General features: G+C 44.1%; 1 protein-coding gene across 2 annotated transcripts in view; it reads right to left on the reverse strand.

Annotated features, from left to right (window-relative positions):
* The window catches only part of MTM1 (myotubularin 1), a 98,327-nt gene that overhangs the window by 23,917 nt on the left and 52,952 nt on the right, over positions 1-21,458 (reverse strand). For both annotated transcript variants that reach the window (XM_022561097.2, XM_022561095.2), the window contains exons 7-8: positions 6,809-6,892; positions 4,468-4,617 (exon numbers count right to left, since the gene is read on the reverse strand). In XM_022561097.2, coding sequence (XP_022416805.1) covers positions 4,468-4,617; positions 6,809-6,892 — 234 coding nt within the window. The remainder of the gene's footprint in view (positions 1-4,467; positions 4,618-6,808; positions 6,893-21,458) is intronic.

A 21,458-nucleotide genomic window follows, 5' to 3' on the forward strand; every position in this document is an offset into this window, starting at 1 on the left:
ACATTTAACGATGATGACTATTCAGAGCCAATGAGAATATCCAGTTGCTTTACTAGTCTTTTCTTAATTCGCACCACATCTAAAAACATTAAATGCTTACCTAAAAATAGTTATATCACTTAAAGGAAACAGAAAGCTTCAGATATTTTATTTCAGTCCTGTAGCTTGCACTGGATTTGTCATCACCCAGAAGCAGCTTTAGCAAAAGGTGAGAGGTAAAGAAAACCACCCCTGGTACCTCACACCTGCAGGTCATTTTCCCAACACTCTCAACTCTAGAATCTAACACAGGGGCTTGAAAACCCAAAGGAAGCAAACAGGATCTCAGGACAGCCAAAGAGCTACCAGAGTCTCCACAATGAAGCTTGGACACCCGCCTCCTGGGAGAGCTCTGAGCTTTTACTCAGAATCAACCTTCTCCAGTTTTACACACAAGCCCAGCACACTTGCTACCTGGTCTCTCAGTTCATAGCGCCTGAGAAACAAGACCTGCAAAAGGAAGCTAAAAATGTAATACAGCAAAAGCTACAGAACTGTCCACTTTCAATGAATGAATGGTTTCATAGATGAATTCTATCTCAATAAAGCTGTTAGAAAAGAAAAATAAAATAAAACTAACAGAAGCTGGAAGGTAAGTGTGGTGGCTGAGTTCACAGCCTCTGTAGCGTCCTTTCCCTCTTTCGTCAAATGAGGAGCCACGTGACAGCATGACGCTGCTGGGAGGATGAATGGAGAACGCACGTACCCAGCACAGTGTACGAAAACCCATGAAAAGCAGACACAACCCCAGAAGCACAAGTGTTCGAGCTCACTTAATACAAGGCCAAGTACACTGTCGTCTTTGAAGTCACCTCCCCACTATGGCAAATGCCGAGCAATGATGTTCATAACAATCACTGTGTATAATAATGACAACACGTCAGTGAGAAAAGATTATATGATAATACGAACGAATACTCATTCAATTTAGTCTCTGTGCCTGCCAGGGCCCAGTCAAAACACCACTGTGGCCCCCAACTAAGACTCCAAAGGCTCAGGACTGGGAGGCCTGGGCACAAGTGCTGGCCTCCCTCAACCTCCACTTTCTAATCTACAACATGGAGGTGAGACCTGCCCTGCCCACCTCCTATGGCTTTGCCTCCAAGAGGGAAAAGACGTGAGATTGCTTTTAAGTATCTATGTATTTTTAATTTTTTTTAGGTTTATTGACATATACTTGACCTATAACACTATGTAAATTTAAGGTCTACAACATGTTGATTTGATATAAGATCACTCTTTTTTAAAAATTTTAGCTATCTATTTATTTATTTATTTATGGCTGCGTTGGGTTTTCGTTGCTGCACGCAGGCTTTCTCTAGTTGTGGCGAGCGGGGGCTACTCTTCGGTGCAGTGCACAGGCTTCTCACTGCGGTGGTTTCCCTTGTTGCGGAGCACAGGCTCTGGGCATGTGGGCTTCAGCAGTGGAGGCGTGCGGGCTTCAGTAGTTGTGGCATGTGGGCTTCAGTAGTTGTGGCACACGGGCTCAGTAGTTGTGGCTTGCAGGCTCTAGAGCGCTGGCTCAGTAGTTGTGGCGCACAGGCTTAGTTGCTCCACGGCATGTGGGATCTTCCCGGACCAGGGATCGAACCCGTGTCCCCTGCATTGGCAGGCAGATTCTTAACCACTGCGTCACCAGGGAAGTCCCCACTCTTTTTCGGAGGGGCCGCGCTGGGCAGCTTGTGGGATCTTAGTTCCCCAACACAGGGCTGGAACCTGGGCCCTCGGCAGTGAAAGCGTTGGAGTCATAACCACTTGACCACCAGGGAATTCCCAATATGAGATCACTTTTAAAAGAGCAAATCGCTGCACATACAAGACAGTTATTATTTGATAAAGACCCTCATCAAGTTTTAAATTTAAATCAGGTCCTATGCAAGAAACGGCCCTGTTCCCCACATGCCCTCCATTCTTCTGCCCTTCTTCTCTCTGCTTGGGAGATTTAAGACTGGAATCACCAGGCCATGTTAAGAAATGCTATTCTTACGAGTTGTTTCACCTCTTACCTGCTTTTTCTTTTGGGATCTCAACTACCTTTATAAAAAGGATGCTTGCCATATAGATGACCAGGTACAAGTAATGCAAATATCACAACATCAACTACCGTGAGTGCTTTTAAAGTATATGCTACTATATCAGGCTATTCTTTTTGAAGTTAATATGTAGAAGCCATAAATAATTTAAGGATGTACACAAATGTTTAGCCACCAAAAGATGTTTATCACAGCACTGTTTATAATAGGAATAGAAAACTGACTGACAGTTTTCTGTCAATCTATACAGTACATCTACACACCGGCACATGAAACAGACCAGTCATCGGTGTAGAAAAAGCAGATTGAGACATAAACCACAGAATAATTTTCTTTTTTCCAAATAAAAATATGTATGCATAGAAGGAAGTCTGGAAGCACATAACCGTGGTTCTCACTAGGTGGCAGTCTCCTTTAGCCTTATCAGTATTTTTATAAATGTCTAAAATAAATATGTATTACTTATATGTTAAAGAATTTGATAACATTAAGACCAACCTGTTTGAGAACAAAGGAGTATGTATCCATTAATGGGAACACTAATACATGTGGATCATTTTGTTATTCAGTGATATTTTATAATACTCTGCATCTTATTTATGGACAACATAACAAGACTGCTTTCTCGTCAATGCTTTTTGTATCTTTATATGTTTTTTTTTTAAAAAAAGAACTGAATATCAAATATTAATGATTTCATATCAAAAGCAAATACATTTCCTGGGTTACAGTCAAGAGTCAGGTGATTAGAAGGTATATCACAAAGAGTACGTTATCTATTATTAGATATTACATATATATTTTTTTCGGTACGCGGGCCTCTCACTGTTGTGGCCTCTCCCGTTGCGGAGCACAGGCTCCGGACGCGCAGGCTCAGCGGCCATGGCTCACAGGCCCAGCCGCTCCGCGGCATGTGGGATCTTCCCGGACCGGGGCACGAACCCGTGTCCCCTGCATCGGCAGGCGGACTCTCAACCACTGCGCCACCAGGGAAGCCCTATTATTAGATATTATTAAGCCTGGTAATCTATAAAAGATAGAGAAGTGATGGAGACCTTAGCCTTAGTTTTTTTTAAGGAAAAATAAATGCAAATTGGCCATCACAAAGTAAGAAGGATCAATAAAATGGCTAAGTAAAAAGCTAAGCATTCTATTTGCTCTACGGTGGGCTCCCATTCACTCAGAACAGGGGGAACAACTGGATCAAGACGGCAGCCTGAGCACAGTGGGCTGGGTTCAGTTGTTTCATTTCCCCTCCTACCCCCAATCCCGTGAAATTCACACACACACACATGCGCGCGCACACACAGTAGATGTTCAATAAATATTAATTGAATGAAGGAGTGAACGAAATCAATTCACACTATCCTAGCCCAGTTCTCCTGCGGGTGAGGCATGGATTAGCAAGACAGCTAGCCAGGGCAGGGGTCGAGCACGTGAGGAGCGAAATGGTAATTCTAGCTTCATCAGCACAGTATTCTTGTAAAAGGAGCCAAAGAACATACTTTCAAGTATAATATATATCATGAAGATATGAACGGACACTCGTGCTTAGCGAAGCAAGTGCATTAAAAAAGTTACCATTCATATTATGTTGATAGCATAACGAAAGTTTCACACAAATATCCTTTTAGGGACAAAAATGTCTAGACTTGGAAGTTAAAGGCAACATGACATTAAATCTTAATTTTTCAACCCTTGTTTTTCAAAATCAAACCAAAACAAAATAAGACAATGTACTTATTATGACATGCCCTGGAAATTAACAGAGGGGAAAAATTCTCTAAATTTTTAGCCAACAAGATTTATGGACACAGAGTAGACAGGGTGACTCGTACATAAATATTTAAGAACCAAAGACTAATTTATGAACTAGGTCCAGTGACACCGTAAATATAGTTTGGGATAGTCTGCACCTGACCCCAGGTTGCTAATGGTATGAAGGCGGCTTACAAACGTGATGAGGATAGACAAATCCTAATAAAGGTGGTACGTAAAAGCCTATACTCATAGGCTCCGTAACATAGGCTAGTGCATGGTTTCCAGCATAACTCAACCGACATTAACCAGAGCCTAACGCCTGTCAGCTATTGTGCTACAAAGACACAAGCCACAGAGACCTTGTCCTTCCTTCTTCCTTTCCACCTGGTGTTACCTGTACCCTCTCCTGTATAAGAATTACTTGAGTTCATTCTCTGTCCTTGATTGCGAGCTCCTGGAAGGCAGGTGACGTCTTACTTCTTTCCCCATTTGGCCTGCTGCTTTGCACTCAGAGGACACTTGATAATTATTTGTGTGACTGAAATTCCAAAAGAGTGTTTCTCTGAATTACTTGACTACTGTTCTCATGGAAGAAAAGGCACTCCTCACAGAAAACATTAATTGCAGTACTCACTGGAATTCGATTTCGGGATCTAAAAGTTGCCACTCTCCTGAGATCATCATCTGAGGCACGATATGGAACCACCAAGAGAGCCGGGTAAGTGTCGCACAGCTCATAGCACTTATTAATAAAAGTGATTCTCCAATGGTGATTGGGCAGGCCCTGCAGGAAAAAAGGAAGTCCACGTCAGCACTGATGCTTTCATCTCTGGATCTGGCCTTGGATGGGTCTCCTTTCTTCTTTCGAGCAGAATGTGTGTGTGCCTCTGACAGCGGGGTAGTAACGGTGTACTGATTTATAGTAAGGGAGCCAGATCGATAATCCAGACAATGTTAAGAACACAAGACAAAACACTGGCGGGTTCCAGAATTCTAAACTATCGCTGGTAAATACAAATTCTCTTGAACTTGAGATCTTCCTTGATTTCATGTCAAACTTTTCTCTACTACTTGTACAATGAAGAGAAACCCAAGTTCCTCCCCGACCCGTGCAAACCGCCCCACGCCCTAAAGAAAAGTACACTGTGTAATCTTCATCTGTGTCTGATTGAGGGTAAAAAAGCAATCAGGCCAATTCCACTCCCCACTCGCTTCAACCTGCTCCAAAGTAGAAAGAGGCTGAGCTTATGAAGACGTTCACAGAAGGGAAGTAAGGAAAACCCCTCTGGGGAGGCTCATTTCGCCACCTCCTGAGAATTTCTTCAATCAAGTGGTTTGGGATGGGTGCTTGCTCTATGGGCTGTGTGAGAAATACACTCATCTGTGGACAAGGTCCAGAGGTGGTGGAATAACTCCCTCCCCATGCCCACAAACACACAAGTACACGCACAAAAGTGAGCCATGTGGGTGCTTGCTCTGGGGACGCAAATTGTACCTCATCTTTAGGTCTGGCCCTATAGAGCCCGGACCAGACAGATGAGTCTGACGTTGAGTCCAATTAGAGAGTTACAAGTCCCATCAGAAAGGTATAAGAAAAAAAGATGGAATATAATGGCATTCTAGGACTAAATACCTTCAAGAGTTCATATGTGCATGCAAGCTTAAAAACAGGAAGCCCTAAAAAGTAAGTCTTAATATTGTCAATAACACTCAAAAACTAAGGTGCGAATATTTTAATACGTAACACTACAGAGGTCTCCAAAACATGCAAGATGTTTTAATGGTCCCTCTTCTGCCTCCACAACTGACCTGGAATAGAGGTTATTAAAATGAGAGGTACACACAGCCTTCGAAAACTCAACAAACTAAAGCTGAGTTCTGGAAGCAACAGGACATACTACCGCATACATGTGCTCTAGAGATAAATTCCCACACCCACACCCCTGAGCACCGAATCTTCTTATGAACAGAGGCAAACCACTGATCAAGACTAAACGGGTCACCACAGAGCACTGAGTAGAGTTCCCTGTGCTATAGCTGATTTACTTTGCTGTACAGCAGAAAGTAACACAACACTGTAAAATAACCATACTCCAATAAAAATTAATTAAAAAAAGAAAAAGGCTAAACCGGGAAGTCAACCCAGGTGCCCGGTAGTGGAAGTGGTGGCTAGAAGGTTCTTCTCAAGTCTAGGGTTCTACAATTTTACTTTACATTCACGGGGCTTGATTTGATTCTCAAACCTCATTCAACAAAACTTCCCAATTACTTTATGAGCTTTGTAGAACGAGAATTATGAAAAACCTCATCACAGAACTCCTAACTGTCCTATGATTTGGTTACAGCAGAGGTCAAAGTGTAGCTGTTGCTCCATAACAGGCATGGGAATCTTCTTTAAAATGCAGAGAGACCTTTGCCCCGAACAGCAACAATACATGAAGCCTCCCGCTTTATTATTGCAAATAAACATGCATGTGGGTGAAGTTTACTAAGAGAGCAGTAAAGGCAATTCTCATACACATTCATCAAAGCATTCTTGGAAAAGTCATTACAGGAAAACAGTTCTAATTCATTTGAATCTTTAAACTGAAATGAATATAACAGAAATCTAACTGCCAGTAATACTTAGGCTCCCAAATACATACATACATCATGACATCAACTCCTGAGTAGTAAGGTACAGAAGTCTGGCTTCTCTAGACTCTGAGTATTTGATTCATTTCATGGACAATATAATGGACGTCCTTCGCGTAGCGGAAGGAAAGAGAACTTAGCCATGCAGCCTTCAGTGCAGCTTGAACATGGCCCTGGGATGAGCCTGTAGGTTCCACAGTACTAGAATGAGCCATATTATACCACTGCCAGGAAAAATTTATTTAGCAAGGGTGTTACTGATACTCAAAGAGCGTGACTGATGGCATATCATCACCAGGCAGGTTTGAGATTCCCCACATTTACAGTATCTACTGACTTACCTGCCTTCTGTATTCTTCAACTGGATTATAAACCATCCATCCATCCACGTCAAACTTTTCTTCATTTAAAAATGCAAATATTGGCTAGAAAAGGCAAGAAAAAAAAAGGAAAGGATTTCAAGTTCAGTGTAAAGGAACTAATACTCTATTAATACTACATCCTTTGATTTTTTTTTTTTTACCAGATTTGCCTACCATGAAATCACAACCCCAACTGAGACTTTTAAGCAAGAAATAACAGTGAAAAATTTAGACTAGACTTACACTACCTTCTATCTTGATTAACAATTGTATACTTTTGAGACCGCAATTTTCTATGGCTACAAACATCTCTTTTGGTGTTTTTTTTTTAAATGCTGTTGCACAAAACTCAGATTTCCAGACCCAAAAATGCCTATCGGTTTTAAGCAGTATTAGCAATCGACGGGTAAAAGACACTAAAATATAAAAGAAAAAGAAAATTCAGCAATGATTATTAAATAGTGCAACTGTCTCAAAAGGGACCAGTGGTGTGTTAATCTATTAAGAAAGTGACAGAACGTTAAGAAAATTCTTAATTAACTGTTCTCTGTGAATTCGGAATCAATGCCCTGATCTCTGAAACAACAGGCCTCAGGCCTCTCACCTTTTCTCTATGCTCACTCTCAAGGTGACACTGATGAATTTCAGGGCTTTGAATACCATCCATACCCTGGCGACTCCTAAATATCTATCGCCCTCCAGCCCCACTGTGATCTGCAGACTTGGCCACTGCAGCCGCAGGACTGCAACGTTCACAACTCCTCCCAGTCTCCCCATTTCAGCAGATGACAGCGCCATCCTTCACACTGATTGAACCCAAAACCTTGGCATTATCCTCATCACCTCACTGCTACCACCCTGGTGCAAGGCTCTGCCATCTCCACTTGGATTATAATAACACCTCCTAACTGGTCCTCTGCTTTCATCTTTACCTCTAAAGTCAGAGTAATTGTGTCACAACCTAAGCCAGGTCAAATCCTTCCCTTGCCACCTGGCTATGTCCCCCACCACGTCTCTGCTCTTCCTCTCGCTCAATCCACTCCAGCCACGCTTTGGGTGCCGCTCCCCGAAAGCAACAAGCGTGCACCAATCTCAGGGCCTTTGCACCTGCTGTTCCACTTGTCTGGAATCCTTTGCCCTCATGGTTTCCTCCCTTACTTCTTTCACATCTCTGCTCAAATGTAACCTTAATCAGTGAGCCCTTCTCTGACACATGTTCCCCCACAACAGGACCACCGATTCTCCTTCCCATTTTATTTCCATCACTTATGACCATTTGACCTATATTTATTTATTTGTTACTGTTGGACCCCTACCGTCCTCCCTCCTAGACCATGGGCTCCATGAAGGCAGACACTTGCTTTTTTCCCACCCTGGATCCCCAGTAACCGGAACGCTGTCTGGCCTGTGTAGGTGGAATACATATTTGTTGACCAAATGAGGGCGGGAAGCCTTATACAGCCCCTGCTCAAGCGCTTTCTCTGGAGGCACTTTTCCTCTAAGTATCTTCCTTCCACCCATTTTCCTGTTATCAGCCTGTGGCCTCCAATGCTAGTGTTCCCCCGACCCCAACGTTACAGAGAACTTCTGGTAAAGCATCAGTTAGCGGCAACGGCTTTCTGTACTTAAGTGGCAAGAGGTTTAAGGTGAAAACTGAACAAGATCACGCTCTCCGGACTGTCTTCTTGAACTTTCCAAAGCATGCGGCACCCTCAGCAGGTCTCAACTCTGGCAGCGCTAGGCCCGAGTGCTGTGTATTCTGTGACCGCGCATTAGCAATGGCGCTGACCTAGCTATGCAATCGAGGCTTTAGGCTGACAGCGAATCCACAGGGATACTTAATTATTCAGTACTCCCGGGGAAAACAAGTGATTGCTGTTAACTGAAATTCAGTTCAGAGACAGAGGGACTTCGGGTGCAAAGAGCACTAAAATGTATAGCATGCTTCTTTATCCATACACGGAACCTACAGAACATGTCCAAGCATCCTCCTGGTGACATCTGAGCACGGGATACTGCCCTGGTCAGTACCTGGCCCGGGGAAATACTCAATACTGCTGAACCTTGTGCTGGTGACATACTTGTAGATGATGTAAGGCTGCACTGTCACTCACTTTAGAAGAAAACCTTGAATCTGCTTTCTTGAAATAAGTTCCTGATCTCAACGTGAGTTTTGTTCATTTTTCGGTTTTTAGCTATTTGCATCTTTCCCATGAAACTCAAGCAAATGTGGTGCCCTTTTAAGAAGAAAGAATAAAATTGTTCACTCAGAGGCCAAATAAAGCTTTCTCTCCAGAAAAACCATCATGTGTATTAATGCCCAGAGTGTCCTCTGACTTGCCGGCAACATTTTCAATGTAACTTTCTATTTCTCAGTCACTAATAAAGCAACTCCTTCTTTGCTTCAAATATCTATCCTCTTGCGTCTTACATTAAAATTACCAGTAAGTGTAATCTAAGTATACAAAACTGTTATCGTCAGAAGATAAAGTTCTATAGCTCAAACCAAAATTATCCCCATAATTTCTTTAATGTCTGACAATCAGTCATATAAAAGAATTGTCATTAATATGGGAATGATAGTGTCCTCAAGGTAGCGACCTACCAGGTGGCCTTTCTCATGAAATCAGTCTGCAGTGACACTGAGTGATGTCCAGATATATAGGACGAGTGCATGACTGGCATCCTTTACCTGGGAAACGCGCCTATGGGAACTCTATGATGGACAGAGCTTCCAGGAGACTCTTTTTTTTTTTTTGCGGTTCGCGGGCCTCTCACTGTTGCGGCCTCTCCCGTTGCGGAGCACAGGCTCCGGACGCGCAGGCTCAGCGGCCATGGCTCACGGGCCCAGCCGCTCCGCGGCATGTGGGATCCTCCCGGACCGGGGCACGAACCCGCGTCCCCTGCATCGGCAGGCGGACTCTCAACCACTGCGCCACCAGGGAAGCCCACCAGGAGACTCTTGATGCTAAGAGCCAGACTTGGACCTCAAATATTTCAGGCAAGTTTATGAATCAAATAACAGCCAGATAGTTCTTGCCATGAATACGTATCAACACATCTAACATTGAACTGGAGCTTAAGGTGGAAAGACCAGGTGCTCAAGCCAATATTTTAATCCTCCAAATAAATCAGCTTACAATTACAAGAAAACGTTTCTTTAAAAAAGCATTACTTGTTAGTTTTTAAAGGAAAACACGATGTAAACACTAAGCTGTCATTAACTCCTTGGCTCTATTGAAGCAAGCGTTCTACAAGAACCAACACTGACAGTTTCTAAAGTTGAACGTACAGGACTTACTTCCCAGATATTTCAGTTTTTACCTTATTTCCCTTAAAGATTCAGATAAGAGAACAAAGCAAGACTTAAAACACAAGCTCTCAACAGACTAACATAAAGGTGGATTATTACAAAAAACTTAAAACTACTAAGCATCAAAGCAAGGACAACAGAACCCACTCATCTATATCTCATTATTCAAAAGTACAAAATTCCCTACAAGTGGTTACTTGTTACAAGGCTAATTACAGTTCTTGCCTGGAAATTGTTAAAACCTAAAGTTAGCAGGTTACGTGTCTTGAGGTTTTTGGCTGTCCTTTATTTTCTTATAGACTCGCAGTTTTTAAGGCTTTGAGTCTTTTAGAACTTGATCTGCGGGTTGACGTTTTCCAGTTGTTCCTAACCACACCGCTGGGTCCGTAGGGACCCTGGTTGGGAAACACAAGTGCCACAGAGGGAACTGCTTCTAGAGACTCTCCCTCCTGAGGGCACGCAGGGAGTCAGGTCCACCAAGTGGGTGATGACGTGCCCTCGGTGACCCCGTCCCCGCACCCATTTTGCTTCACGGCCTGTGCAGAACCCCAGAAGGATTCAGTCCCAGCTCAGCAAAGCCTCGGGGCAGAGGATGGTTTGCCGAAGGTCAGCGTTCAGCGGGCACTTCCAGAAGCCCTCCTGGCTTTCTCCTGGGGCCCGGGCCCTGCCTCGCCTCTGCCTCGGGACCCTGGGGTGGGGGGCACTTCCCCACCGTGCCAGGCACTGCCAGTGCCCCGGCTCGCCCCGCTGAACCAGAACCTCCAGGGGGTGATGCCCTGATCCTCAAGGGCCACGGAATACTCCAGAACACGTGGGAATCTTGCCTGAGGGTTCTGTGTGGTCAAGCTTTGGGGGGCTGCTTTACTTTTTTTAAGTGATTTTGCAATAATTATAGATATATGAGAAGTTGCAGAGAAAGGTACAGGGAAGGCCCATGCACCCTTCACCCAGCCTCCCCAATGTAAGCATCTTGCATAACCGGAGCCCAGCTTCAAAGCTGGGAAACCGACATCAGAAAACAGACACACTCAAGTGCTCACCCCTGGCTTCAAGTGAGCAGGTCTTCCTTTAGTTGGCTCTGTATGAATATTTGGGCATTTCACCAATTCAGATTCCTACTAGTCAAGAGATACCATGCATGGAGCGCATGGAGACTTGAGAGGAAAAAAGAAAAAAAAAAAAAGCAATCCTGTGCATTTTTTCCAGGATTAAAAATAGCACAATGTAACATTTGAAAAATGTTAAAGGACAAAGTTGAGATGAAAATCTCCAATTTCACACTAGAGATAAAAACAGCTCTGACAAAGAGAATGTAACTTGTCTTTTTAATTTAGCTACATTTATCACTGTTATGTCTTGTGGGAGCAAACATCTGAAATGACAGCAGATTTTAGCTTTCACTTAATTAGCCCTTATTTTTAAATGGCACTTATATAAAGATGCACTGACTTGCTTTAAACATCTAGATTGGATTTATTCTTACTGAGTAGAATCTATAAATAATGAGTGATTCATGAGTTTCCTTCCTTGAGGAGGGAGAACTGTCTGTCACCGAATTAGGATTCCCTGATCTCACGATGGCCCCTCACGGACAGCCTCTTCTCCCAAAGGCTTGTCAACAATGTCGTGTCTCAGCAGTGGATGTTTGAGAGTTAGATTTATAGAAATTAAAGATCATTTAATAGGGAGACAGTTGCAGAAGAAAACAATTTTCACAGTATTGAGGAAAATAAACTGATAAGCTATGTAGATGCAATAGTGCTTTCAAGTGATGCTGCCGCCACACAAAGGCATGGTCATCAGCGGACACGATTTACCGCATCTCTGAAGACCTAGCCTTAAAAATTCAGGAAACTGGTCACTAACTCTTTCCTGATAGAATCTTGGAATGTTTGAACGGGAATCTAAGTGAGCATTTTTTTCTAATTTGATTCCTGAAATTCGCCTTTTTCAAAGCTTCCATCTACCACTGAAGGAAGCAGCAATGTAAAATTATCTCATTTTCATCTTTTAGATTACACTTAAGAAATAAGACCCCTTCGTCTAAGAAAAATAATTCTTTCACTCAGGTTAGGAGAAAAAGTCTAAAATTTTAAGGAAGAACCATAGGAGGTGCTGAAACTTGGCAGTTTATAATTGTAAGTAACAGCTTCATGCTAGATAGGGATTTCAGCCTCTTTTCACACGACTTGACATAGTTAATTCGTACAACTGCATCAAAAGTAATTTCATCCAAAAATCTGACAAAAGTCTCATAGGTCAAAAAGCAACTTGCTTGTCCTATTTCTACCACTTTCCCTGGAGAAAATGGCTTTAATATTCTTGAGTCACCCTTACCTTCATATATAAATGTACATATTCATTTTTTCAGGAAACGACTACAAAAGGACATTTGAAATGCCATTTGAAAGTATTTTAGAAAAAGGACATTCTTTACTACTTGGCCACAATCATAATCATTTAAGGCTGACATTTCTCAGGGTTCATCCACTGCACCCCGATTCTCACTGTAATTCTCTCTCCTGGCAATTTTGGTCGCATCGATGAAAATGCCAATGATCACAGCTGGTCTCCCAAATAAACCTCTCCCCAGGCCAGAGCTCCAGGTCTTCGTAGCCACCAGCCCCCCAAATACCCATACTTGGTTGTCCCACAGACACCTGCAGCTCAGCACAGCCAAAATGGAAAACTTGCCCTCTCCGCCTCACTCCCCTCCTATGTTCCCCACCTTGACCACTGGTCCCACCATCGACCTGTTTATCCAGGCTTGGTTCTTCCCTCTTTATCATCCCATCCCCCCTCGTAACTATAACCAGTCAATCAACAAATTCTACTGATCTTATCTTCTAGGAACATTCTCAAATCCATTCTCTCCTGTCCCTGTCCATTGCCCCATTTCAGGGACTCATGATCATACACCAAGGCAACTAACAAACATCCCCAGAAATGGACTACTGCCCCTCTCTATCTACTCTGCATGCTGCAGCCCAAGGAATCTTTTTGAAACAGAAATCTAATCATGCCACTTTCCTGCCTAAACCCCTTTAACGGCTCCCCTCACCTTCAAATAAAAAATGAAACTTCTTGGTGGGGCACATTAGGCTCTGCCACCCTCACACGGACACCAACTCCCAGACTCTAATCCGCGTGTGGGGGTCAGCCTGTGTCCAGCCCCTGGACACCTGCACATACTGTCCCAGCACGCTCATATTTCAGGATTGGCCCCCTCTAGGAAGTCCTCCTCAACACCAACCCACTGACTTTCCCCTCTCCTGACACCCTGTGTATCTGTATCTGTATTGTATGCATTTGTTCGTCCACATCACCCAGGAAAACTGTGCTCCCTCTGGGGACAGGGAGTGGGTATCAGCTCCAGCTCCAGCGCGCGGCTGTAATGTAGGCATCGTCTAAATGTCTGCTGATCAAAACTAGGGATGAAAGGAATGAAAAAGAGAAGGAACAAAAAGGGGCTTGCCCTACCAGACATTACATCTTACAAAGCCTTGATAGGCACAAGACTGTTACTGGTGCATGAAGAGTGATTGATGCGTGAAAGGAAACATTCAGAAATAAAACCAAATACAGAGAGGAATTTGGTGTGTGATAAAGGTGGTATTTCAAACCAGTGGATTGGTCTTCAAATGACGTTGCAGTAAAAGGGGGAGAAAGAGTTGGATCCCTATCTTACAAGGCAACCCCGGATAAATTCCAAATTGCTCAAACATTTACATGTTTAAAAGGAAATTAAAGTATTAGAGGAACATGGGATAATTTTTTTATAACTCTGACTGGGGAAGACCTTCCTACCTGGGATGTAAAACCCAGAAGCTATAAAAGAGAAGTGTGCAGAAAAGAGTTAACCTAGCAGGTCTGAGACTGCTGTCCTTACAGAGGCCTGTGGCATGGTTGGCCCCTGGCTGGCAACGGGGAACCTGGATTTGGGGGGAGTGCCCACCACTCCTTAACTGATAAGAGTTTAAGTTTACGGCACCTAAAATGTTTATACCAACAACGTGCTTTAAGTCGAACCCCTGCCTTCCTTCTGGGACTCTGGAAGTTTGGTATGTGCTAGGCAGAGGGTGTCTACGTGACCAGCCCCCTGGTTGGCAACACTTCCCATGGGTTGTCACAACTTGCTACTGTAGGATTTAAGTGTGTCCTGGTTTCCCCACAACATCGCCCCACGCACCTTTTCCTTTTGCTGCTTTTGCTCTGTATCCCTTTGCTGTATTAAATCATACTTGTGAGTATGACTATATGTTGAGTCCTGTGAATTCTCCTAAGGAATCTGAACTTGGGTGTGGGCTTAGGGACCCCCATCTCTCTCTCTCTCTCTCTCTCTCTCACACACACACACACACACACACACACACAAAATCGATAAATTCTACCAAATAAGTATTTTTAAAATTCTCCACAGCAAAAGCCACCATAAGAAAAGTCAAAAGATAAATGGGAAAAATATTTACAATTCATAAAGAGTTCCTACAACTAACAACAAAAAAAAGACCAAAATCCCAAAAGAAAATGGGCAGAAGCCAAAGAGAATGAAGAAACAGAAACACAAATAGCTCAAACCAAAAGATACTCAATTTCACTCAAATAGGATAAATACAAAATAAAACTAGGAATCTACATTTTCACCTATTAGATTAGCAAAGATCAAACAATTAGAAGGTATACTGGATTGGTGTGGTAGGCAGAATAACGGTCCCCCAAAGATGTCCACGTCCTAATCCCTGGGACCTGTGTTATGTTATCCTACACAGCAAAGAGGAATTAGGTTGCAGGTGGAATTAAGATTTCTAATCGACTGACTTTAAGATAGGCTCTGAAGACGGAGGGAGAGGCCATGAGCCAAGGAACACGGTGGCTTCTAAAAGCTGAAAAATGGGTCTCACGGGCTAAAATCAAGAGCCTCCAGAAGGAACACAGCCACGCTGAGACCTTGATTTTAGCCCGTGAGACCCATTTTGGATTTCTGAACTCCAGAACTGTAAGATGACAGACTCATGTTTTTAGAAGTCACTATGTTTGTGATAATTTGTTACAGCAGCTACAGGAAACTAAGACAGTTGGAGAGGATGTCTGGAAACAGGCCCTCTGACACACCGCATGCGGGAGTGAAAGCCAGTACCTCTTCCGTAAAGGGGAACTTGGCAATATCGGTAATTCCACTTCTAAGAATTTATCGTACAACATACATGAACACGTACAAAATGATGTTTATGCTAGGTTATCCATTGCAGTAGTTTGTATAATAGAAAATGATTGGAAATGATGTCAATATCCATCAACAGAGGATTAAATAAAGTATGATACAGTCAACAGAATACTGTGCAGTCATTAACAGAGTGAAGAAGCCCATTTGGTAGGCAATATGTATTGGTAAATTTAAAAAGCAAGGTATGGAAGAGCATACGTAGCATGCTCCATGAGGGTCCAAGGAGGAAGGAATATAAATAACAACTTGCCTGCATTTGCCTAAATATCACTAGTTGTTTGTGAGGAGGGGAATGGCATGGCTGAAGGGTGCTGGGAGGGAGTTATTTTTACTATTTTTACTGTTGTGGTTAGTTGGGCCTACTACAATATAACAAGATACCACAGACTGTGTGGCTTAGAACAATAAACTATTTCTCACAGTTCTGGAGGCTGAGAAGTCTGAGGTCAAGGAGCCAGCATGGTCTGGTTCTGGTGAGATCCGCTTCCTAGATGGCCTTTGTGCTGTACCTCACGTGGTGGAGAGTGCGAGTTCTGGTGCCTTCCTCTTCTTTTAAGGGCACTAATCCCGTCGTGGGGCCCCACCCCCATGACCGCATCTAAAGCTAATCACCTCCCAAAGGCCCCACCTCCAAATACCATCGCACTGAGGGTTAGAGCTTCAGCACATGATTTTTTGGGGGACACAAACATTTAGTCCTTTTATCCTTCCTGACTCTTCAATCATGGGCATACATTAGCCATTTTTGAAAAGTTTAAAGTATTGGGTTGGCCAAAAAGTTCATCCAGCTTTTTCCGTAAGATGGAAAGGCTTTTTGGAAAAAAAACGGATGAACTTTTTGGCCAACCCAATAAATGCTTGCTGCATAAATGCCCTAGTTTCTAAACAGCAGAATATTCTTATTGGTCACTTGGTTGCTGCTAGCTCCTATTCATTCACTCTACTGCCGTTAGTAGATTCACTTAACAAACATTTACCGAGGGCCCACTTACGAACAAGGTATTAAGTAGAGAAAAAGATAAGACACCACCACTGTCTTTAAGGAGTTAGAAATCCTCCAAAGGAGAGAGATTAGGAGAGCGCAACTACTGCTCACGTAAAGAGGAGAACGGTAAGTTCCATGAGAGGTACAGATAAAGTGCCATGGGGCGCCAGGGGATGCCAGGGTTACTTCTGGACAGATGGGCCTGGAGGAGTGGTGATGGCATGTGAGCTCCCCTGGAAGGGTAAGACAACTTTGGACAGGATAACGACGACGATGGCAAAAAAAGTCACAAATGAGAGCCAAACTCAGAAAACACGTGGCCATCAGCAAACACCTCGGTCTGGCAGCCGGAGCACAGACAGGTAGAAAACCAGGAGACCATGGAGAGATGCAGCCCCACAGTGGAGGAGACAGAGGTTTGCGTTTACGCTGACAGGGAGGGAGGAACGGCTGAAGTTTCGGAGGCGAAGGGATGAGATAAGCTGAGCTGCATCCCAGGGACAGCGACCTGACAGGAGGCACGTGTAGAAGTGGGTTGGATCGGAAACAGAACAGAAATAGGAAAACCAGCAAAAGCACCATCCCCACAGTTTAGAAAAGAAGAGATGGAAACCTGAACTAAGTTGGGCTGGGGAGGAAGAATCCCCTGGATTCAGTAAATGTTATGGAAAAGGGAAATCTCACAAGGACCTTGATTTTGGAGGAGGACGAAGAGGTGGAGAAAGAAGTGACAGCACTAGAGAAACTGGGAGCTCAAAGGAGGCTTGAGGGGAAGACGAGAGCTTCATTTTAGACAAAGGTTCAGGCATCAGCTGAAGTTACACAGCAGCTAATGGGAAACATGACGCTAAGAAGGCAAAGCTGGTCAAAGTGAGAAATACAGCTGAGGGGAGGCACGGAGCAAGGAGGAGGGGAAGGACGGACTCCTCTAGAAAACCCATATTTAGATGACAGAAGGAAGCCGAGGAACTAGAGAAGAAAAGGAAGACCAGGAGATCAAGACCTCAGAAGCAACAGGACAGGTAGGTGTCCGGCAGTATGATGGTCTGGTTGCTCTAATTGAGACTTCTGCTGACAACATCTAAAACCGCTGGATAAAACAGAAACCCTTTTGAAAAATGCATTTATGAGTCAACTAGGGAAGAAGAAATACTCAGAAGCCCAAGCCAAACTGCGAACAGAATGCAGAGAGCAAGAGGAACACGCCGGCTTCCCCCCAGGGCAGGACCGGTTTTCGTGGCCTCTCGGGCTCTAGGAGAGAGGACGTAACACCCCGGGCCTGCCCCAAGATGCCAAGATGGGTGTCAAACTGGAAACTTCCTTCAATAACACTGTGCCCTCAGGGTGAGGACGAACAGGAAACAAGCACCTGAGACTCCGAGGGAACTTACCTGTCTAGACGATCCGTGCTGAGTAACGGAGCCTGTACCACAAGGCAGCCAAAACTCATAAAGCTTGGATGGTCCGAAAAACATCAAGCAGAGAAGTTAATCTGTGACTGTCCCAGGTTGGGAGTGCCCCCCAGATGCCTGGCAGAAGAAAACGTAAAACTGCCTTCAATCCCAGCCTCGGAGTCTTCCCATACATAGATAAAGGTCCAAGGAATGAGTCCACAGGCAAAATCATCACAAAATAGCCCGAGAAAGTAGGCCCCGCGAGCCAGCAGATAAGACGGCAGCAGGCCAGGCCCGGCTGAAGAGAGAGGGGGTAAAGGAAGTAGAAGACATAGCAGCCCCGAGACAAAGGGATGCTCCGAAGATCCTGACTCTGGACATTTGATGGGCATTTCATAAACTACAGCTACTCAATATTTTTAAAAAACCTTTGAATGGTGGTGCAGTGGAAGAGGCCAAGTCCTCCCAAGTAGCAGGGTGGGCAGTGGGGCAATAAGGTAGGACGTGCAGGTGGGCCATGAGCGCTGTGCTCGCGGGCACGGAGGGCAGCGCGGGGGGTGGTCCAGCCGGGACCACGGTCCCTGGAGATGGGTGCGGGGAGGACGGTCGGACACATCCCGAGGCCGGGGGGAGAGGGCAGCGGAGAGAGAGCCACACAAAGAGAACCGAGGGCCAAGTCTTGGAGGAGGCACGAAGGGAGGAGATTTAAAAGCATGATTAGACCCTCAATTAGCCAAGTTTACTGTTTATTCAAGAAAAAAAAAAGGAAACGGAGAACAAAGCCGCACTTCAGTCTCAGGCCGCATCCAGGCAGAAAAGTGTGGCTTCTCGTTCAATTCCCAGCTGAAAATGAGCTTTTTGCTTTTAGCTATTAATTCTGTAATCAGCCTAGAAGGTAAGAGCCTGCTCCATTTCAGCCTGGTTTACAATCTCAAAGCAATTTATAAAAATGTCCCCGCCTTCTGAACTGAAAAACGAAGGCACAGGAAAAAGTACCCTATGCTCTTCATTTTCTCTTCGTAGGGTCATTTATACGCCTCATTTAAATGGTCAAAAAAGATGCACAGCCCCATAGCCCAGGGTAGTAACCTTTATGGAATTACTTTTGTAGGCAAGCGCCATGGGAGTAGAGCCAGAGAGGGCACAAGGGGAAACGGCACTGCTTATGCCACACAGCAGGGCGTGACGGGGTTCAGTGAAGCCCAGGAAAAAGGGAAGAGCCCTGCTCGCTGGTCGCCACAGAAAGGCCTTTGCGAGTCCGTGGCTTCTCTCGAGATTAGAGCCAGCGGGTCTTCTCTCCTGTGCCCATCTCCACCGCCCATAAGATGCTCAAATTTATCACGACAAATAAATACCAGAAAACTTTGGAACTCTATGACTGCCGATTAGCTCGCAGAATAACAAAAAGTAGGAAGCACTGCAATGCTGAAGAGCTGAATCCCGAGAGAGCTACATTACCCCGCACGCAGAGTCACCGGTGGAAAGAAAAGAAAAACAATTTCTGAAGAATTCTGTGTATTGCATAGCATCGCTGCTCATACTTCCCATTTCTACTTAAGATGCTTTCTGGGTTTAATGCTCTGAAACTGAAGACTTTCGACTAATCCTTTAGCAACGTACAGGCAATGGTTTGTTAATGAGAATACTGACCATTATCTGTAGAGCATCTTTCTTTCAAAGGGCTCAAAGTGTCCCATACATGATCACAATTACTTTACTCACATTCTTATTATCCCCATTACAAATGAGAATGCTGAAGCACAGAAATATTACATGATTTTCAAAGTCGCCGAGCGGGGTCTGGGCCGCCGGGAGCCTGGCAGCCAGGTCTCCGGCTCCATTTCTTCAAGCGCTACGTTTCCCTTACGTGTGTCTACAGGCCATGAGTTTAGTCATACACTCAAGCCCTTCACTTAAACAAAAGTCAAGAAAATCCACGCAGGCCTATAGCTGTAAAGATAGATTTAAGTGACTGTATTGGTGCCTAAATTAACTTAAAATGCATTTTATTCTACATATTCTACCATTATCTAAAAGACTGTTCATCACGCCATGACCCAGACACACACACACACACACACACACACACACACACACACACACACGGATAACCGAAAGAAATCTTTCATGAAACCATACTTACCTATATTATGTGTTATGCTCTTAATGTTTTCTATTTCATTAAAAAATGCTGGTTACAACCTAGTCAACTGATTTCATGACTCAATAATACAATGGGATTCAGAGTTTAAAAAAAAATTCCCATCTAAAATTTGAATTATCTCTGACTATCCCATCTGAGTAAAAACTGAGCAAACAGTAAAGGAAATCAATGAAAGAGGAGCTTTGGCATTGAACATACCACTCCAACAATTAAACTCTTTATTCTTCTGTAGTGCTATCAGGCTCTGTTCATATGTACACACTTTTTGTTTCTGCTTTTAAAAAAAATTACCATCATATCAGAGGCATTGCCACATTTCTTAACATAAAAATGTAGCATTTACTTAGAATTGGTATTGAGTTACAATGCAGTTGAGAAAATGGCATACAATTTCTACTGTTTGAAAAGCAAAGCAAAAATAAAACAAGAAAATAAATGCTTTGGTGGAAATAGAAAATGTAATCTAAATAATTTTCAAGTCTTAATGGATTGACATAATACACAAACAATCAAGGTAATGGTTTGGGGTCCACTGTTGTGTGGCTAAGTTTAATTCAAGTTCAATTCAAAGTTTAAGTCTCCAACTGAACACACTGAGTGGTGAAAATACTAATGGGGAAGGAGGCAAGAGAGCTGGGGCTGGTGTGAAAGAAAAAAGCTCACTCACACACCGCTCACCCCATGGCTGGATTTAGAACCCAGCTCTCCTGGCCTCCAGACACCATTTCAGGAGGCAGCAGCAAGTTTACTTCTGGCTTCCAATGCCAGTAACAATCACTGAGATAATCTGCAGCTGCTCTAACAGTTTCAATAATATTAACAAAGCGCTATTTTTCAAGCAGGGGCCCTCTGTATTGTTGAATGCAATCCGGCTCAGGTTACGCTTCCAGGAAGTCCCTTTCTGGCACACTCTCGCATTCCCCAAAGTGGCAGTTTGGAAACTTTTCTTCCCCTCCTGTCTCAGAGGAATAATTGTCCCTTCTCCTTGCCCAAACTGCCCTACAAACTGGCCTTAATCCCATCCCCCTCTGCCTTCCCCAGGATCCCGCTCAGGAAAGGAACCCTTCTCTCTCTTGCCCACAAATCTTCATTCACCTTTTTCGGATTCTCAGGGAAACACATCTTCCCTCAACCTGGCCGCTACCACTATTTTTGTTTTGAAACACCACCCTCTCTCTTTAAACCTCTACCAACTGGCTCTGGTCCCCTCTACCCAGACCATCCTCTGTGATTCAAAAAAGTTCGATAAGTGTATGCCAGGCACTGAACTCGGCGCTGGGGAACAGCATGAGGAAAGAAGGTCCCAGCTTCAAGCAGTCCACAGCTAGCGCGTCCAGGCCCCAAGGAACTCGTAGTCATCGAATGTAAAGGACTCTTCCTCAGCCTCGTCTTTGTCCCCGCAGCCTCACACACCCATCACTACCTTCTCAGACCTCTGTCTGCCTTCGGCCTCTGCAGACCCCACCCTGCAGGCTCTCCCGTCACCTCTCTAACCATCCTCATTCACCTTGCTGGCTCCTCTGTTACACACCAGGGTTCCTCACCTGGG

This window comes from Delphinapterus leucas, chromosome X, assembly GCF_059928025.1.
Source record: "Delphinapterus leucas isolate spDelLeu-1000000601 "Yukka" chromosome X, BTC_Dleu_Yukka2, whole genome shotgun sequence".
NCBI lineage: Eukaryota > Metazoa > Chordata > Mammalia > Artiodactyla > Monodontidae > Delphinapterus > Delphinapterus leucas.